At 30.9% G+C, this 16,849-nt stretch overlaps 1 protein-coding gene across 3 annotated transcripts in view; it reads right to left on the reverse strand.

The window, feature by feature from the left end:
- LOC143245395 (gamma-aminobutyric acid receptor alpha-like) overlaps nucleotides 1-16,849 on the reverse strand; it is a 58,878-nt gene that overhangs the window by 5,386 nt on the left and 36,643 nt on the right. For 2 of the 3 annotated variants that reach the window (XM_076491688.1, XM_076491687.1), the window contains exons 2-5: nucleotides 8,985-9,198; nucleotides 6,131-6,249; nucleotides 5,123-5,196; nucleotides 4,536-4,756 (exon numbers count right to left, since the gene is read on the reverse strand). In XM_076491688.1, the coding sequence (XP_076347803.1) occupies nucleotides 4,536-4,756; nucleotides 5,123-5,196; nucleotides 6,131-6,249; nucleotides 8,985-9,163 (593 nt within the window). In that variant the 5' untranslated portion in view covers nucleotides 9,164-9,198. The remainder of the gene's footprint in view (nucleotides 1-4,535; nucleotides 4,757-5,122; nucleotides 5,197-6,130; nucleotides 6,250-8,984; nucleotides 9,199-16,849) is intronic. The other variant, XM_076491689.1, reaches the window with a different exon arrangement.

Consider the following 16,849-nt stretch of genomic DNA (forward strand, 5'->3'; position numbering starts at 1 on the left):
AAACATTGGTATTATTAATTAACCTGTATAAACATTGATATTGTTAATTAACCTGTATAAACATTGATATTGTAAACTAACCTATAAAAACATTGATATTGTTAACTAACATCTAAAAACATTAATATTGTTAACTAACCTGTTAAAACATTGGTATTGTTAATTACCCTGTATAAACATTGATATTGTCAACTAACCTATAAAAACATTGATATTGTTAACTAACATCTAAAAACATTAATATTGTTAATTAACATGTAAAAACATTGATATTGTTAACTAACCTGTTAAAACATTGGTATTGTTAATTAACCTGTATAAACATTGATATTGTCAACTAACCTATAAAAACATGGATATTGTTAACTAACATGTAAAAACATTGATATTGTTTACTAACATCTCAAAACATTAATATTGTTAACTAGCCTGTTAAAATATTGATATTGTTAACTAACATGTAAAAACATTTATTGTTATTTAATGTGGACAACGTTATTGTTTAGTTGTTTTTTTTACTTGAAAACCGTTTCAGTAATAAAATTAACAAATTCCATAAGTAAATTAAGAAATTTTTCTGTCACCTATTTTTAATTGTCAATATTTACGCTATAGTTTATTAAAATCACTCGTAGGCACTGGTCTAATAAAACATCTCTCCCTTGTACGTTAAGTGGTGAATGTTACAGTTTGTTTATTAAAGTTTTAAAATAAAATACATTATTTCAAATTTCTTGCTTACGCAATAATGTTGTTCTGAAATCAGGAACTTAATTTGTATTAATATAATAATACTCTACGTTGTATGTCCATTTAACCAAAATTGGTATGGAGGTTCATTGGTTTGTTTTCAATTTAACGAAAAGCTACACGTAAAAAGGCAGTTAAAAACAAAGAAAGTCGTCGCCAACTATTGGACTAGTCTTTTACCAACGAATAGTGGAAGTGGTCGCACACTATAACGACCACACTTTTCATTGAGCCAGGGTTCGAGCCCGAGACTCTTAGATTGCAAGTTGAGCGTTCTAATCACCTCATCATACTAGGCTGCATGGATACATACAAACTTCCAGTTTTAGTGTATTTTACCAGTATCTCAAGTCCTGAGGATGGACCTTCACCAAATTTGGTATGGAGATTCATTGGGCTCCTGGAGAGATGCATGCAAATTTTCAGTTTTGAGGGTTTTAAGGGTGATTTTGCGTTTTCGCATTTTTAAAGCTACTTCGCACTCTGTTAATGGATCTACACCAAATTTGGCATGAAATTTTGCACAAAGCTACTCTAGGGCTATCTGCGCTAGCCGTCCCTAATTTAGCAGTGTTAGACTAGAGGGAAGGCAGCTAGTCATCACCACCCACCGCGAACTCTTGGGCTATTCTTTTACCAACGAATAGTGGGATTGACCGTCACATTATATCGCCCCCACGGCTGAAAAGGCGAGAATGATTGGTGTGACGGGGATGCGAACCCGCGACCCTCAGATTACGAGTCGCACGCCTTAACCCACCTGGCCATCCCGGGCCTGGCATAAAAGATCGTTAGGTCCTTGTGAAGATACGTGCAAATTTGTGGTTTCACATACTGTGTTTTATAGGTTTTATTGATTATTTACGTTTCTTACAATTGCATATAAAGGAAGCAACTTTACATAACTTCCGTTCATGGCAGAAGTACTCCAGCTATTAAATACATAATAAAGTAAGATATTTGTATTATAAAAATCTTAGAGCTAATTTATGTACATTTTATACCTTATAAACGCATGTGTTTCAAGTTTCTGATTCACATACTATACATTTATGTATTTCTGGTTTGTTTGAAACTAACCACAAAGCTACACAATAGGCTATTTGTGCTCTTCTAACCACGAATATCAAAACCCGGTATTTAGCGGTGTGACTACGCAGATATATAGCTCTGCCACTTGAGGGCCCTTTAAGTATTATAGAACTGAGAACAAAACTAAGTATAATATAAACTACCATAAACCGATCTGTTGTTTTCCAATCTATCATTAGAAGCATTCTACACTTAAACTCCTACATTTCATTTATATATATATTTTAAAGCTTTCCATGTACAAAGATCTTAGTGTAAAACAAAAGATGATAAGGGACGTACCGTAAACCGTGATGACGAGAAAACCAACTTGTAGAGAAAATTATATATTTGAAAACGGCTGGTATGGGTATAAAAAGTAATAATATAGGAGCGAACAACGTTTCGACAATCGTCAGATTCATAAAAAAAGAAATGATTACTGACCGATAGTTGACCATATATTTGAAGGGGGTTGTGTAACTGAGTGTAGGAATGTAGAGGGCGCGCTTGATGTTTGATTATATTTATTAATATAGGTATAAAGGTGTTCCTTTGTATTGGTTTATTTTGGGCTTGAGTTGTTGTATATGTGAGGCTTCTTTAATTTTACATTTGTTTATGTCTGTTTCGTTGTTTAGTACAGTGCAAATCAAGTAAACACAACATAATCATAGAAACACCCAAATACTAAATAAAGAAACATAAGCAAACGCAAAATTACCGATGAAGGTCGAAACGTTGTTCGCTCCTCTACATAGTGCTTTCTCTATCCATACCAGCGAATTTAAATATATAAATGGACTCACCACACACAAACAAGGAACTGAGAATATGGAAGAAAGTGTAAAAAGAACTATAATAAGAGACTCATCAAACATAAATTAGGAACTCAGAATGTGTAATATAGTGAGTAAAAAACATGTGAAAAAGACACTAATAAGGAACTCATAACACACAGCTAAGGAACTCAAAATGTGTAATATAGGGACAGTAAAACGTGAGAAAACCATAAGGAACTCATAACACACAAATCATGAACTCAGAATGTGTAATATAGTGAGTATAAATTGTGGAGAGAATTATAATAAGGAACTCATAACACACAAATCAGGAACTCAAAATTTGTTATGATTTCCTTATTATAATCCTCTCCACAATTTATACTCACTGTATTACACATTCTGAGTTCCTGATTTGTGTGTAATATAGTGAGTATAAATTGTGGAGAGGATTATAATAAGGAATTTATAACACACAAATCAGGAACTCAGAATGTGTAATGTAGTGAGTATAAATTGTGGAGAGGATTATAATAAGGAATTTATAACACACAAATCAGGAACTCAGAATGTGTAACATAGTGAGTATAAATTGTGGAAAGGATTATAATAAGAGACTCATCACACACAAATCAGGAACTCAGAATGTGTAATATAATGAGTGTAAAACGTGAAAAGGACGGTATTAAGGAAATCATTACACACTAGTCAGCAACTCAGAATGTGTAATGTAGTGAGTATAAATTGTGGAAAGGATTATAATAAGAGACTCATCACACACAAATCAGGAGCTCAGAATGTGTAATATAATGAGTGTAAAACGTGAAAAGGACGGTATTAAGGAAATCATTACACACTAGTCAGCAACTCAGAATGTGTAATGTAGTGAGTATAAATTGTGGAAAGGATTATAATAAGAGACTCATCACACACAAATCAGGAACTCAGAATGTGTAATATAATGAGTGTAAAACGTGAAAAGGACGGTATTAAGGAAATCATTACACACTAGTCAGCAACTCAGAATGTGTAATGTAGTGAGTATAAATTGTGGAAAGGATTATAATAAGAGACTCATCACACACAAATCAGGAGCTCAGAATGTGTAATATAATGAGTGTAAAACGTGAAAAGGACGGTATTAAGGAAATCATTACACACTAGTCAGCAACTCAGAATGTGTAATGTAGTGAGTATAAATTGTGGAAAGGATTATAATAAGAGACTCATCACACACAAATCAGGAGCTCAGGATGTGTATTATAGTGAGTAAAAAACATGTGAAAATAGCATAATTTTGATAAAAAGTTGAAGATGGAAATTGACGATGACGAGAACCCACTTGAAGTAAAAATGTCGATCTTGTAAAGACGGCTGGTATGGGTATTAAAACTTTACAATTGTTTTAAATTTACATATTATACAAACTTTTTAATACAATCATAATAATAAATAATAAATCAAATTAAAAAGTTTAATACACTACATTACTAACAATATTTTTAATTTAAATAAATAATATAGTTTATCTTAGGAAACACAAATATACTAACTGTTGTAAAAGTAGATAGCTGTGTAAAATGTAACCTCAATATACAATGTTTCCTGTTCATTTCTTTCTAGCATGTCTTTTGATCAAACAAAACTTACTAAGCTACTCTTTCTCTGAGTATAACGTCAGAGACGAGTAACATATAAAATGGATTTTATGATCGATGTAGTTTGTTGTACGTTAAACGATGTGAAATAAGTAGGTGAAAAATAGCATAGTGTATGCTTCTCCTATTCTTAGATTTTAGTTTTTAATCTCTATTTCGAAATCAACTAGTTAAAACTTTGGTTTGTGTTCTTTATTTTAAACTACCTTCACTGTTGAATGTCACTGTTTCATGTTAGTTATTACAATAATCAACAGTTTACATGTTTTTGTACCTCGAAGAATAAAGTACTTTTCCATTTTGATGGAGACGCATGAATTTGTTGGGAGAGGTGATTGTATGAAGGTAAGAATACTCTCCATTATAAAAGTAAGTGTCGGGCCGCCAGATCCTCTCCAGCATGGAGATGGAGAGAGCAAGGGTTGCCATGGATCCAGTAAAAGCTAACCTTCTGTCGATCCAACTCTGTCGAAAGTAGCAGTCCATTGAATAGCTCTGAAAAAAGTGTAGAAATAGCTTTGTTAAATTACACAGACTCAGAGTCTTCCTTGTACATAATCTTAAATCAATGAAATAACCAGATTCTTATAACAGGTTTCACACCGTTGTTATAAACAGCAAATTCTATATAGGACCGAAGGACGCGTGTAGCAACAATCTCAAACAGATTCCAAAACGTTTAATAATTAAATGCATGGACTAGAAACTTTAAAATAGAACGTAATTTAAAAAAAAACAACTTTCTTAATCGGCTGAAGATAATTACATTATTTTTACTAGTGTTAAAAACCAGATATGCCATTTGCTTAGTCCAGATCTAGCAAACTTAATACGTTTTATATTTTCTGTTTAAAAACTCACACACACCATTTCCACTTCTGATATCGGTCCCATACTTCGCACTTCGATGTCTATGTAGACCAAGGTAGGAGATCCTAAATATACCAATAATTTGTTTCACTTATACACTTTATGTGCTTCAATGGTAACAAAGCTGGCATAATTTTACAGTGTTTTAAGTAACGAAATGAATAATATTTTGCTACAGTTAATAACATGTTTTTACTACACATCGCTAAGATACAAGTTCTTTAATTAAAAATGTACATTTCTCTATTTATTTATAAATATACTACTATTTGAAAACAACCATCTATGGGTTCACTAATCATTTCATATACACCATATTATTTACTTCTTACCTATTTTAATACAAAACTTAGCAAGTGTCTTAATTATACGGATTAACTATGGCCAGTTTTAACAACCATTCAAAAAGCCCATTTTGCATCTCTTTTTACCACTGTTTTATGATCAATTATTACGATAAAAGATCTTATGTATTGCATATTGTTAATGAAACACAGATATTACAAAGAATTATTAAATAAACACGTGGAATCATTGTTGTTATAATTATTAGTTTCACAACTGAAATATTTTAAAATTTAATACACTTATATTTGTGTTCAACTATCAAACTACAAAATGGTAAATTATTTTCTTATCTATTATTATTGTTTCAACTAAACTTTCCAAATAAACATAACTGAAAAAAAAACATATAACTAATATTTGAATATAATTTTTCTTTGATAATCGATAAATAACGTAAACCTTAATCGCTCCTCGAGAGAAAAGTAATACAAACGAAAGAGCAAATTAGATTGAAAATTGTATGTCGTGCACTTTATCCCTAACTAGGCGGGCAGCTGAGACAGCAAACCTGTAGTTTCACGTCAGCAGTTAGGTGAAACCATTGTTAACAACCAGAGGACCCTGGATGAGTTAGTGGTGATCAATAGATATATTCTAAATACATGGACTTTCGAAGAGTTAAGTGAATTAATCAACATGAAATGCTATTACCTCCAAAATCAGGCCTCAGACGGTTATCATAGCCTTCTAAAAGTCCGTCCAATAATTTCGAAATATTACTGTTATCTGTATCGTTAAACGAATGTAAGCCGTCTTCTGCTGAAGTTGTTCTAAAACAGAGAAAGCGTAAACTGTAATTAAACAAAGTCACTGATTCAAATAAGAACTGTTTCTGAATCGGACTGGTTTTTCGAGTTTATTCCTGTGTTGTGTTATCTTATCATGCCTGTTATCATCTTTTCAGATTTAGTCTACATTCTTGTTATCAGTAAAAGAACATATTTTGTCATATTAACCAAATTGTTCAATGTTTTATAAACATTTTTTTTAAAACAGAAGTTTCTTTTTCTGGGTACATAATAGTGAACGACATTCTTGTGGTCTTAAGAAGATGGAGAATCCTGTTCACTGCCTCGTAAAAACAGCCTACGCTGTTAAGTAGACACTAGTTAACGTTTATTAAGAATATCCTACCAGACACTAGTTAACGTTACAGCTACTCTGTAACGTGTAATAATACTTTCCCAGGTACTATGTAACATGTAATAACACTTTACTAAGTACTATTTGACATCTAGTAACATTTTACCAGACACTAGTTACCATGTTGTAGCATTTTACCAAGCACTGTGGATATGTGGTAACACGTTACTATCAACAAGTTTGGAGAAACTCATTTTGTAGGTATAAGGAATTAGTTTCTTTTCTATAATCTAGTGAAGGTATTTTTATTTTATATTTTTGAAGGTTATTTTAGACCAAAGACTTTTCATAAAAGCTACCTTATTCTACAAATGCGTCTATAGATTTGACGACACCGGGAAAAGAAAATGTGATGTCATTAAAACATAACCGCGTGATGCATTACAAAACGTTCGTTAACTACACGAATTGCACCTAGCTTGAATATGTGAGTTCTTTATAATCTATAGTCTGAAAATATCCTGCTGAATAAATAGTTCATCTCTCAGGTAACAAATTGTCATAGAACCTTTATTAAACACTTAGAAAAGCGAAAATAGTTAAGATCAATGAATATTTTACAAGAAATATCGATAATGAGAGCAAACCTTGTTTAGTTTTATAAAAATTGAAGATTGTTCAAACTGGTTGCGACAGTAAGGTTAAATACACATAATTAGGCTTTCTATACGTGGAGCCCTCCGCTAATACAGCGGTATGTCTAGGGATTTACGACGCTGAAATCAGGGGTTTGATTCCCCTCGGTGGGCTCAGCAGATAGCCCGATGTGGCTTTGCTGGACGAAAACACACACTTCTAAACGTGGGAGATTTTACAAATGATACCGATAATACGAATAAGAATTGTTAGGTCTCTAGAAATGGAAATTTTTACAAATTGTACCGACAATAAAAGTGGGGATTCTTAGTCCTTCTAAGTATGAGAGGTTTTACAAATTGTACCAATTCTAAAAATGGGAACTGTTAGGTCTCTAGAAATAGTAGTTTTTACAAATTGTACCGATAATAAAAGTGGGGATTCTTAGGCCTTCTAAGTATGAGAGGTTTTACAAATTGTACCAATTCTAAAAATGGGAACTGTTAGGTCTCTAGAAATAGTAGTTTTTACAAATTGTACCGATAATAAAAGTGGGGATTCTTAGGCCTTCTAAGTATGAGAGGTTTTACAAATTGTACCAATTCTAAAAATTGGAACTGTTAGGTCTCTAGAAATAGTAGTTTTTACAAATTGTACCGATAATAAAAGTGAGGATAATTATGCCTTCTACATATGAGAGAGTTTACGAATTGTGCTGATAATAAAAGTGGGGATTATTAGGCCTTTTAAATATGAGGTTTTATAAATTCTACTAATTCTAAAAATGGAAATTGTGAGGTCTCTAGAAATGGAAGTTTTTACAAATTGTACCAATAATAAAAGTGGAAATTCTTAGGCCTTCTAAATACGAGAGGTTTTATAAATTGTGCTGATAATAAAAGTGGGTATTATAAGGCCTTCTAAATATGACAGGTTTTACAAAAGGTACTTTTTAAGAACTGAGTTTGTAATTAGTCTTTATTACTTTGTTAGATCATTTAGTCAAAAACTATAGATTGATATCACATTTTATATTCTGACGAATCTTCTGTTAATCTACAGGCCTATCTCTTCAATTTTAAGGAAAAATTCCATAATGTGAGACTGTGATAAGTAACAAATATTTAATTTCAAATAATTATTGCAAATATTCGCTTGATATTTATTTGCGATATTTTCGAGAATTGTCTAATAGCGTTATTTTGATTTATTTAAGTATTTAGTTTTATATTTTCTGTTAGTTATTTTCCTAAGTTCGTTATTGTCTTTATAGTTATTATTATTAACTGGTATAAGTTATTACTAGGGGCTTTGCATTTTATATATGCTATTGAGTTTAAGATTGAAGATTCTGACACTTTGCTGTTTAATTAACTGCTGTAAAGTGTTTTATAATACCTGAATTCTGTTGATAAGTTTCTAATGTATCGTACCCTTACGCTGATAACGCTGTTACTAACTGCTTACGAATCTTTATTGAAATTGTTTGTCTGAGGGTGATTAATATTATTTACTGAACATTGTTGTTGCCTCCCAGTGGCACAGCGGTGTGTTTGTATGCTCAAACCGCGAGAAATCGGGTTTCAATACCCGTGATAGACAGAACACAGATATCATTGTTTACCTTTGTCCTTAATTTCAAACAAACTTTCTTGTTCTACTTTTACTTTCTGAATTTCGTTTGACAAATTGAACACAATATATTTAAGGTTGCACCTGAAGATTTATCAGATTCTTGTTTAAACATGAGTTCAGATGTTCATTATTACGTTGACGTCCTACTTACATTGAATAAATGCACATCAAGTGGCAAGCAATGGAGAAAGCAAGTGGTCTGAGCAACCATGCTGAACTAATCTGATACAATCTGAGGTTTTCTTCACCCATCTGGAAGTTGTTCCTAATCGCACTAGGATCAAGTGACGTTTTCCAAAGCAACTCATTCGACACTTCTCGAAACTTCATTGATCTGTTGGTCAAAAGAAATTGAAGTCCACAAACTAAAAAAAATCGTAAGAATTTATTGTTAGATGATACTACATATCTCGTGAAAACCTTATACTGATTCGCTTCACTGAACATACTGAAAAAGGAAAAGGTAAAGCTACGTCAAAAAATAAATAAATTAGGTAATGATATATGTGTATAGATTGTCCTAATTTCGATTATTATGAACGCTAAATTTCAAAGTTAATATTTAATCACAGTTATCAGCAAGTAAAATATATAAGAGAGATATTCTTCACAATATTATAACCTACTAAGTTCAGTTCACTTCAACTATCTCTAACAAAAGAACGGTGTCAGAATATATATGATCCATGCAAAGTGTATACATATTACACAGATTTCAAGCAGACAAACGTAGCAGAAAAACTTTATAACAATTGTAATAGAAAGCCACTGCACAAAATCAAATAGCAAAACTACTGTCAGAGGAATACTGCAAGAACCAGCATAAGAAACATCCTATCAAAATTATAGTACGGAAGGTAATAGGAAAATCACTGCAAAAAATAGAGAGAAAGAACGACTACTATAAGAAAGAAACAATCACTGTTAGGTTGTTTAATTAAAGTAATAAAACTGTTTAATACTTTATCTTAATATATGTCCCTAAACAATCACTGTAAGCTGGTTTAATTAAAGTAATGAAACTGTTTAATACTTTATCTTAACATATGTCCCTAAACAATCACTCTTAGTTGGTTTAATTAAAGTAATGAAACTGTTTAATACTTTATCTTAACATATGTCCCTAAACAATCACTGTAAGCTGGTTTAATTAAAGTAATGAAACTGTTTAATACTTTATTTTAACATACGTCCCTAAACAATCACTCTTAGTTGGTTTAATTAAAGTAATGAAACTGTTTAATACTTCACCTTAACATACGTCCCTAAACAATCACTCTTAGTTGGTTTAATTAAAGTTGATGGAACTGTTTAATACTTCACCTTAACATACGTCCAGAAACAATCACTCTTAGTTGGTTTAATTAAAGTAATGAAACTGTTTAATACTTTATCTTAACATATGTCCCTAAACAATCACTGTAAGCTGGTTTAATTAAAGTAATGAAACTGTTTAATACTTTATCTTAACATATGTCCCTAAACAATCACTGTAAGCTGGTTTAATTAAAGTAATGAAACTGTTTAATACTTTATCTTAACATACGTCCCTAAACAATCACTCTTTGTTGGTTTAATTAAAGTAATGAAACTGTTTAATACTTCACCTTAACATATGTCCCTAAACAATCACTCTTAGTTGGTTTAATTAAAGTAATGAAACTGTTTAAAACTTGACATTAACATATGTTCAGAAACAAATACTATTAGTTGGTTCGATTAAAGTGACGAATCTGTTTAATACTTCAACTTAACATATATTCAAAAGCAATCACTGTTAGGTTGTTTATTTAAAGTAAGGAAACTCCCATACTTGACCTTAACATATGTCCACAAACAGTCACTGTTAGTTGGTTTAATTATAGTGATAAAACTCTTTAATACTTAACCTTAACGTATGTCAAAAAACAATCACTGGTATCATTAAAGTGATGAAACACTTTAATAATGGAGCTTCACATATATTTAGAAACAATCACTGTTTGTTGGTTAGATCAAATTCATGAAACTGTTTAACATATGTCCACAAACAATTGCTGTCAGTTGGTTTATTTAAAGTAATGAAACTGTTTAATATTTGACCTTAAGATATGACTAGGAACAATTAGTGTTAGTTCCTTTAATTAAAGTGATGAAACTGTTTAATATATGATCCTAACATCTGTTCAGAAACAATTCCTGAGACTGGTGTTGTTGTGGACACCTTCTTGACCGGTACATTTTTATTCAAGCAATAACATAAAGTTGAAGCCTCAAGAACTCAAACGGCCAGATTCTCAATGAGATATCTGACGTTGTGGACACGAAGTTTGGCATGGTACATTATTATTCAAGCAACATTATAATGTTGAAGCATCAAAATCTTACACGTCCAAATTCTCGCTGAGATTAGCGACGTTGTACATATCTTTTTCAAAAGGGTACATTTTGATTCGGGCAACATCATAATATTGAAGCATCAAACACTAACACTGTCAGATTGTCAATGAGATTGGTGAGGTTGTGCACACTTCCTTGGCCATGGTACATTTTTATTCAGGCAACATTCTAATGTTGAAGCCTCAAGAACTCAAACGGCCAGATACTCATTTAGATTAGTGTTGTTGTGGACACCTTATTTACAATGGTACACTTTAATTCGGGCAACAACATAATGTTCAACCATTAGAAACTCACACGGCCAGATTCTTATTGAGATTTGTGACGTTGTGACACATTTTTTGGTATGGTACATCTTTATTCAGGCAACATTGTAATGATGAAGCAACAAAATATGACACGGCCAGATCCTCACTGAGATTCGTTACGTTTTTGTACATATGTTAATGTGAAGCATTAAACATCTTTAATGAAACGAACAAACAGTGATTGTTTCTGGACATTCAGGTCAAATATTAACCAGTTTCATCATTTTAAACAAACTAACAGAGATTGTTTCTAAACAGATGTAAGATCAACACTGTTGTAAAAACATGTTAGGCGTAAAACTGACTGATATTAAACACGGTTGTAATAACATGTAACGCATAAAACTGACTGATGTTAAACATTGTTGTAATAACAAGATAGGCGTAAAACTGATATCAAACACTGTTGTAGTAACATGGTAGGTGTAAAACTGGCTGGTATTAAAATTTGTAATAACATGTTTTGCCTAACGCTGACTGATATTAAACTGTTCTATAAATATGTCGGGCATAAAACTCACTGATATTAAATATTGTTGTAATAACATGACAAGCGTAAAACTCATTGATATTAAATATAGTTGTAAATAACATCTTAGGCATAAAATTTACTGATATTAAAAATCATTGTAATAACATATTAAGTGTAAAACTAACCGATATTAAACACTATTGTAATAACATGTTATGCGTAAAACTGATTGATATTAAACACTAGTAATAACATGAGGCATAAAACTGACTGATATTAAACACTGTTCTAATAACATGTTAAGTGTAGCACTGACTGAGATTAAACACTGTTATAATAGCATGTTATGCAAAGAACTAACCGTAATTAAACACTGTTGTAATAAAATGTAAGGCAAAAAACTGACAGATATTAAACACTGTAGTAATAACGTGATAGACATAAAACAGACTGATAATAAATAGTTGCAATAAAAATGTTAGGTGTAAAACTGGCTCATATTAAAGTGTGGTAGTAACATGTCAAGGGTGAAACTAACTTATATTAAGTACTGTTGTAATAATATTTTAAGTATAAACCTGACTAATGGTAAACATTGTTTTAATAATATTAGGCGTAAACTTGATTAATATTATACATTGTTGTAAAATCATGTTAGGCATAAAACTAACTAATATTAAATAGTTATAATAAGATGTAACGCGTTAGACTGGCTGATATTAAACATTAATGTAATAACATTTTAGGCGTAAAACTGACTTATATTCAACATTGTTGAAATAAAATGTTAGAAATACTACTGACTGATATTAAACACTGTTGAAATAACATATTGTTCGTAAAAGTGACTGATATTAAACATGGTTGAAATAACACGTATGCGTAAAACTAAATGATGATAAACATTGTTTTGAGAGTATATTAGGCGTGAAAGTGATGATCTTTAATATTGTTGTAATAACATGTAATTCATAAAACTGGCTCATATTAAACATTCTTGTAATAATATGTTAGGAGTAAAACTGACTTAAATTAAAAATTCTTGTAATGACATGCTAGCAATAAAACTGACTGATATTAAACATTGTTGTAATAAGATGTTAGGCGTAAAAGTGCCTGATATTAAATACTGTTATAATAACATATTAGATATAACACTAACTGATATTAAACATTGTACTAAAAACATATTAGGCGTAAAACTGACTGATATTAAACACTGCTGTAATAGCATGTTAGGCGCAAAAGTGACTGATATTAAACATTGTTTTAATAGGATATTTTGCGTGAAACTGACTGATGTGAAACACTGTTTCAGTAACATGTTAGTCTGACTGATATTAAACATTGTTGTAATAACATGACAGGTGTGAAACTGGCTGATGTTAAACGCTGCTGTAATAAGATGTTATGTGTAAAACTAATTGATATTAAGCTGTTATAATAAGATGTAAAGTGAAAACTGACTGATATTAAACACTGTTGTAATAATATAATAGGCGTAAAACTGACTTGTAATAAATTGCTGTAATAACATATAAGGCGTAAAACTGACTGATATTAAACACTGTTGTAATAACATGTCAAGCATATAACTGACTGATATTAAACACTGTTATAATAACATGTTATGTGTAAAAATGAGTGATAGTAAACATTGTTTAAAGAATAAACTAGGCGTAAAGCTGACTGATGTTTTACACAGTTGTAATAACATGTAATGCATAAAACTAACTGTAATTAAACTGTTGTAATAAGATGCAAGGCGAAAAACTGAGAGATATTAAACACTGTGGTAATAATGATAGGCTTAAAACTAACTGATAATAAACACTGTTGTAATAACATATTAGGTGTAAAATTGACTGATAATAAATTATTGTAATAACATGTAAGGTGTAAAACTGGTTCATATTAAACTTGGTAATAACATATAAGATAATATAAGATAAAAAATGACTGATATTAAATAGTATTGTAATAACATGTGAGGCACAAAACTGACTGGTATTAAATATTGTTGTAAAAACATGTTAGGCATAAAATGAACTGATATTACGATTTTAATAACATTTTAGGCGTGAAATTGATTGATATTAAACACTCTTGTAATAACTTCTTAAATGTAAAACTGACTGATATTAAACATTGTTGTATTAACATGTTAAGAGTAAAGTATACTGATACTAATTATTGTTGTAATAACATGTTAGGCATAAAATTGAATGATATTAAACACTGTTGTAATAACATATAAGGCGTAAAAGTGACTGATATTAAACACTACTGTAATAACATGTGCAAATTTTAATGATATTAAACATTGTTGTAATAACATATTATGTTTAAACGTGATTGATGGTCAAAATTGTTTTTATAGAATATTAGGCATAAAAGTGACTGATGTTGAACTTTGTTGGAATAACATGTTAGGCGTGAAACTGGCTGATATTACGCACTGTTGAAATAACATGTTAAGTGAGAAACTGACTGATATTAAACACAGTTCTAATAAGATTTTAAGTGTGAAACTGACTGATAATGAACATTGTTGTAAAACATGTTAGGCGTAAAAGTGTCTGATATTAAACATTGTTGTAATTACATGTTAGGAGTGAAACTTACTGATATTAAACCCTGTTGTAATAACATGTTAGGTTTGAAATTGACTGATATTAAACATTGTTGTAATTACATGTTAGGCGTAAAACTGACTGATATTAAACACTATTGTAATAGCCTGTTAGGAGTAAAAGTTACTGATATTAAACACTTTTGTAATAACATGTTAGGCGTGAAACTAACTGATTGTTGTATTAACATGTTTAGTGTAAAACTGTCTGATATTAAACACTGTTGTAATAACATGTAAGGCGTAAAAGTGAGTGATATTAAACATTGTTTAAATAGTATGTTAGACGTGAAACTGACTGATATTAAACGTTGTAGTAACATGTTGTGTGTAAAATTTGATCTCAGAACAAAATTTAACAAATAATTTTAGAAGTAAACTTAGCTGTGAGTGTACAATGTACAAGAGAAATATCGATAGTCATTAAACAATCTTGTAAGTATATTTAGAGGTGATATTGATTGTGAGTAAATAATGTGAGATTTTGTTTGAGTCAATAGTTGTTAGTAATAATCTTTAAGGATACCTTACCGTATGTCCAGGAACAATCACTGTTGGTTTAATTAATGTCATGAAACTCTTTAATACTTAACCTTAACATGTATTTAGAAACAATCACTGAGATTGGTGACGTTGTGCATACTTCCTTGGCCATGGTACATTTTTATTCAGGCAACATTCTAATGTTGAAGCCTCAAGAACTCAAACGGACAGATTCTCACTGCGATTGATGACGTTGTTTACACCTTTTTGACCATGGTACATTTTTGTTCAGACAATTTGAAAGTTGAATATTTATTTTATATATATATAGTAATTTACGTCTTTAATTCATTAATGTTATCTCATTGGTTACGTTACAGAATATTAAATGACTTCAATAGTGTCCATGAAAAATTTTAACTGTTGCAGTAGTACTCAAAAAAGTGTTTAATCATTTTAGCAGCTTAAAATTCATTAGGTATATCCAGTAAAATATTTACATTCTCTAATAAATTATCTACTCTGACCAATAATATGGATAATATTGTTAGAAATATAACCTTAAGAAAATTATACGCGAAGCTATACCCTACCCTGTGGCTGATCGATAAATCTCATGACTGATAATGCTAAAATTTAGCATTCGATAACCGCTGTTGACAAGCACAAATATCCCGCTTCGAAGCTTTTTGGTCAAAAAGTAATAAAGCACAGGTATTACCTCCAACATTATAGAATGTTGTGATGACAATACTGTTACAACAGCTACAAACGACAAATATCTTAATAAAGATATTAGCATAATTATATATAATTAATACTAATCCCCAATAATGCCAAAGAATGAGGTTCATATAAGTTCATGTTAAACGTTTCGCCTTGGTCATGAACACCATTGTCATAAAACATACTTGTTAAACCTATATTTCAGGATCTTCTCCATATCAGTTGATCTATAAAAAACTGCACAGTTTAGTTTGATATTTATTAGTACTCTTACTCTCTTATTCTTTCCTGTGTCTGTAATAATTTAACAACGTTATCACTGAGAAAGAAATCACTGCTGTAAAGTGATCGGCATAAGCATTAAACTAGATACTATCTAGGAAAATCAAAAGATTACGACTCTCACCAAAGTGAAATTTGCCAGCCTGATATAAACAGTTTAGCGTCTTTTCTCATCTAGCTCAGGTTACTTGAAAAGATGAAAAATCGTATATTGTGAGTTTTTCGTTTCCAAAGCATACATGTTGTCTCCTCTGTAAACCAAGCCTTCTTTCAGTCTATAACATTAAGGGTATTCATCTGTATATTCGCAATTGTTCTTCTCTTTAATCGAGCATTAAATTCATGAAATGTGATGGATACAGTCACTGATGGATAGTCATTGGTAGAAGAAATATGCAAGTGAACATTTTAAAACGATTTTTTTTATTTCAAAACCACTTTAACATATTGTATATACGGATTACAGAAACGTGATACAACACTAAAATCAGGGGTTCGATTCCCCTCCGGGGACAAAGCAGATAGTCTGATGAAATGTGAAATCAGAAGTTGAAAGCACAACAAAAGTTTGACGTCTGTGGATCTGCAGGTCAATAAGCTTATATTCGAATTTGCTATCAAATTATTTATTCCGAGTTTTATTGAAAAGTGGAAAAAATACACATTAATTAGGCTTACAGTCATCAAGGTCACTTTAGGACAAAAAGCATGGTGACATCCTATGTGCATAAGAC

Source organism: Tachypleus tridentatus, chromosome 2 (assembly GCF_004210375.1).
Source record: "Tachypleus tridentatus isolate NWPU-2018 chromosome 2, ASM421037v1, whole genome shotgun sequence".
In the NCBI taxonomy this organism is placed as follows: domain Eukaryota; kingdom Metazoa; phylum Arthropoda; class Merostomata; order Xiphosura; family Limulidae; genus Tachypleus; species Tachypleus tridentatus.